This window comes from Arachis duranensis, chromosome 7 (genome assembly GCF_000817695.3).
Source record: "Arachis duranensis cultivar V14167 chromosome 7, aradu.V14167.gnm2.J7QH, whole genome shotgun sequence".
Taxonomy (NCBI): domain Eukaryota; kingdom Viridiplantae; phylum Streptophyta; class Magnoliopsida; order Fabales; family Fabaceae; genus Arachis; species Arachis duranensis.
Window position 1 is genome coordinate 72,927,160 of NC_029778.3, and position 3,923 is coordinate 72,931,082.

At 42.5% G+C, this 3,923-nt stretch overlaps 1 protein-coding gene across 1 annotated transcript; it reads right to left on the reverse strand.

Annotated features, from left to right (window-relative positions):
* Positions 1-885: 885 nt before the first annotated feature.
* On the reverse strand, positions 886-1,290 carry LOC127740603 (uncharacterized; the record flags this gene model as incomplete). The annotated part of the gene is made up of 1 exon (XM_052251732.1): positions 886-1,290. A coding segment is annotated over one exon (405 nt), but the record flags the coding sequence as incomplete, so codon positions are not given.
* Between the last annotated feature and the right edge of the window lie 2,633 nt (positions 1,291-3,923).

Consider the following 3,923-nt stretch of genomic DNA (forward strand, 5'->3'; position numbering starts at 1 on the left):
CGAGACCATACCTTAGCCGATTTCCCAAGCTCAACCAGAGCACTTCCAAATCACTTATCCACAAGCTCTCAAGGTCTCAAAACCTCCAAGAACAGATTTTTCACCACCAAACCCTTTTCAAGCTTTTCAATATCACCAATCAAGCTCCAATATTTACATATACACAACCTAAGCCACAATCATCACACCCATACACAACATCTCAAAACCCAAACATCATAGAACCACAAAGTATACTAGGGTTGAGATTCTTACCACATCCAAGGTCCAAGGAGACAAGATTAACCTTCTCCTTCAAGAGAGTTGGGTCCTATAACATCAAAGAGCCCAAAATCTCAATATTTTTGCTCATGAAACTCGAAATCAAGGCTAGAAATTCGAAGAGCAAAACGTGACTTACCTCAAAATTGATTGTATGGGTTTTATAGAGCTCTCCTCGGTGAATGCGTGGCCGCAAACGGTGCGGTAATCGGAGCTCTAGATCAAAAGTTATGGTGGTTTGAAGATCAACCAAGGGAGAGAACTTGAGAGAGTGTTCTTCCCTCTTGTGTCTCAAATTTCAGCATGTAAGAGTGTTATGTAAGGAGAGAGAGTGCTGAAAACTAGGGTTTTGGTTTAGTTATGTTGGGCCAAGGGCCCACTTTGGGTCCGGTTGGCCCAGTTTGGCCCGTTCAGTCCAATCTTGGTCCGAATTCTATAAAATTGGTACCGAAATTCTCATCTCAATCTCCTCTATCACATTAAGCCGTAAAAATCACATTTTGGGCTTTCTAGAATAAATTCTCATTTATGGGTTAATTAGCCGTTAATTAACTGGGTCTTACATTCTACCCACCTAATTGGGAATTTTGCCCACAAAATTCAAATGCAATTACCTGAGAATAAATGCGGATAATCTGTTCGCATCTCCGACTCAAGTTCCCAAGTGTGTTCCTCAACACCGCTTCGACTCCATGCCACTTTGACTAATGAAACCTCTTTTTCACGCAACCGTTTGATACTAGTATCATCAATTCTGACCGGAGCCACTGGAAGCGTCAAATCTTCCCTTAACTGAACTGACTCAGGTTCTAACACATGGCTAGCATCAGGAGTGTACTTCCGAAGCTGCGACACATAAAACACGTCGTGCAGGTTCGAAAGATGAGGTGGTAGAGCCATTCGATACACCACCGGTCCATTCCTCTCCAGGATCTGAAATGGACCAATGTATCGAGGATTCAACTTCTTTGCTTTAATCGCCCTACCTACTCCCGTGGTCGGAGTAACCTTAAGGAAGACATGGTCTCCTTCCTCAAACTCTAAGGGCTTTCGCCTTTGATCAGCGTAACTCTTTTGATGACTTTGTGCTGTAAGCATCCTATCTCGGATTTTCTTGACTTGTTCAGTAGTCTCAGCTATCATTTCCGGCCCCAACAAGCTTTCTCTCCGGCTTCATACCAACATAGCGGAGATTGACATTTCCTCCCATACAAGGCCTCATACGGAGCCATTCCAATGCTCGCATGATAACTATTATTGTATGCAAACTCCACTAATGGCATATACCGATCCCAACTCGCCGGTTAGTCCAAAACACAAGCTCTCAACATATCCTCTAGTGTTTGGATCGTCCTCTCGGATTGACCATCTGTTTGAGGATGGTAAGCCGTGCTCAAGCTTAGTCGGGTTCCAAAAGCTTTCTGAAATGCACCCCAAAACCTTGAGGTGAAACGAGGATCTCTATCAGAGATTATAGTAGTAGGTACACCATGAAGTCTCACAATCTCCTTTATGTATAACCGTGCTAGCTCCTCAAGAGTGTAAGTCATCCGAATGGGTAAAAAGTGAGCTGACTTCATCAGTCGGTCCACAATCACCCAAATAAATCATGGTACATCTTAGTACTTCCCGGGTGAATGGAGAATCCGCTTTTGTGTGCCTCCTTTAAAATATCTTGCCTCAAAGTGCCAACATCCGGCACAATGATCCTACCCTTGAACCTCCATAACCCATCTTTTTCTTCCGACACTCTCCACTGTTTCCCTTGCTCAATAGCCGGTAACACTTTCTATAACGCTTTATCATTTTGATGAGCCTTTAGGAGTTCGGACTTAAAGTCACTTGAGATTTCTAATTGGCTCAAACACAAAGTTCCAGATACTTCTCGAGCACCAATTTTCAGACTCTCGAATCCCTTGAGCAACTTCTCCTCTTGAAGCATCATCCAAGCCGCATATAATGACTTCCGACTTAATGCATCTGCCACTACATTCGCCTTTCCAGGATGTTAATTCAACTCAAAGTCGTAGTCTTTCATCAATTCCATCCACCTTCTCTGCCTCATATTAAGCTCTTTCTGATCAAAGAGGTATTTCAATCTCTTATAATCAGAGAACACTTGGAACTTAACCTCATAGAGTTAATGCCTCCACACCTTTAGCGCAAACACGACCGCAGCAAGTTCCAAATCGTGCGTAGGATAATTCACTTCATGCGGTCTGAACTGTCGTGAGGCATACACCACCACATTATGATGCTGCATCAGTACGCACCCTAGACCCTTTAATGAGGCATCACAGTACACCTCAAATGGCTCGTTCGGCTCAGGTAACACTAACACAGGTGCAGTGGTCAACTTTTTCTTCAATGTCTGAAAGCTCTCCTCGCATTCAGGAGTCCAAACAAACGGAGTGTCTTTGCGGGTTAACTTTGTCATTGGCAAAGCTATCTGTGAAAAGCCCTTGATAAATCTTCGATAATAGCCAGCTAAGCCCAGAAAACTCCTTATCTCTGTTATGGTGGTTGGTTGCTTCCAATCCATCACAGCCTCCACCTTAGTTGGATCTACGGCTATTCCCTTCTTATTCACCACGTGACCCAAAAACTTCACCTCTCTCTTCCAGAACTCACACTTAGACAGTTTTGCATAGAGTTTCTTCTCCTTTAGAATTTGCAACACGGTCCTCAAGTGTTCCGCATGCTCTTCTTCAATTTTGGAATAAATTAGTATGTCATCAATGAAGACAACAACGAATTTATCCAGAAACGGACGGAAAACTCTGTTCATGTAATCCATGAATACCGCAGGAGCGTTCGTCAATCTAAAAGACATTACAATGTACTCGTAATGACCATAATGAGTCCTAAAAGCGGTCTTAGGGATATCCTCACCCCTCACCCTTATCTGGTGATAACCGGATCGCAAATCGATCTTGGAGAAAAACTCCAGCTCCTTGCAACTGATCCATGAGATCATCAATTCTCGGCAATGGGTACTTATTCTTTATTGTGACCTTGTTCAGCTGCCTGTAATCCACACAGAGCCGCATACTCCCATCTTTCTTCTTTACCAGTAGCACTGGCGCACCCCATGGAGAGACACTCGGTCGGATAAAATTCTTACCCAACAAATCCTCTAACTGAGACTTTAGCTCATTCATCTCTAACGGTGACATCCTATAAGGAGCACCTGAGATTGCTCCCGCTGACGATTGGATTTTTGATGGTATAGAATTTCTCAAATAAAATCTCGTCGAAGTATAGTTTCTAAACCAAGCAATAATCCTTTCATACAAAAAGTTGTTTGTCACTAAAACAAGCCCCTAAATTTATAAACCGAAGTATTGAACCTCGGGTCGTTCTCCCTAGGAATTACAATAAAGTGTCTTGTTATTGGTTTGAGTTGTTTTGGGGTTTTAGATAAGAGACATGAAAGTAAATGGCAATGAAAATAAACTAACAACTATAAAAGGCTTTTGGTAAGGTATGAGAACTAGAAGTTCTATCCTAGTTATCCTTCTCAATTGTGATGAGAATTGTTCATTGCTACACTTAGTTAACCCTTGCTAATAAAGGAAAGTCAAGTGGATGAATTGACTTGAGCCACAAATCCTAGCCAACTTCCAAGGAAAGACTAGCTTTAGTGCACTCCAAACCAATTA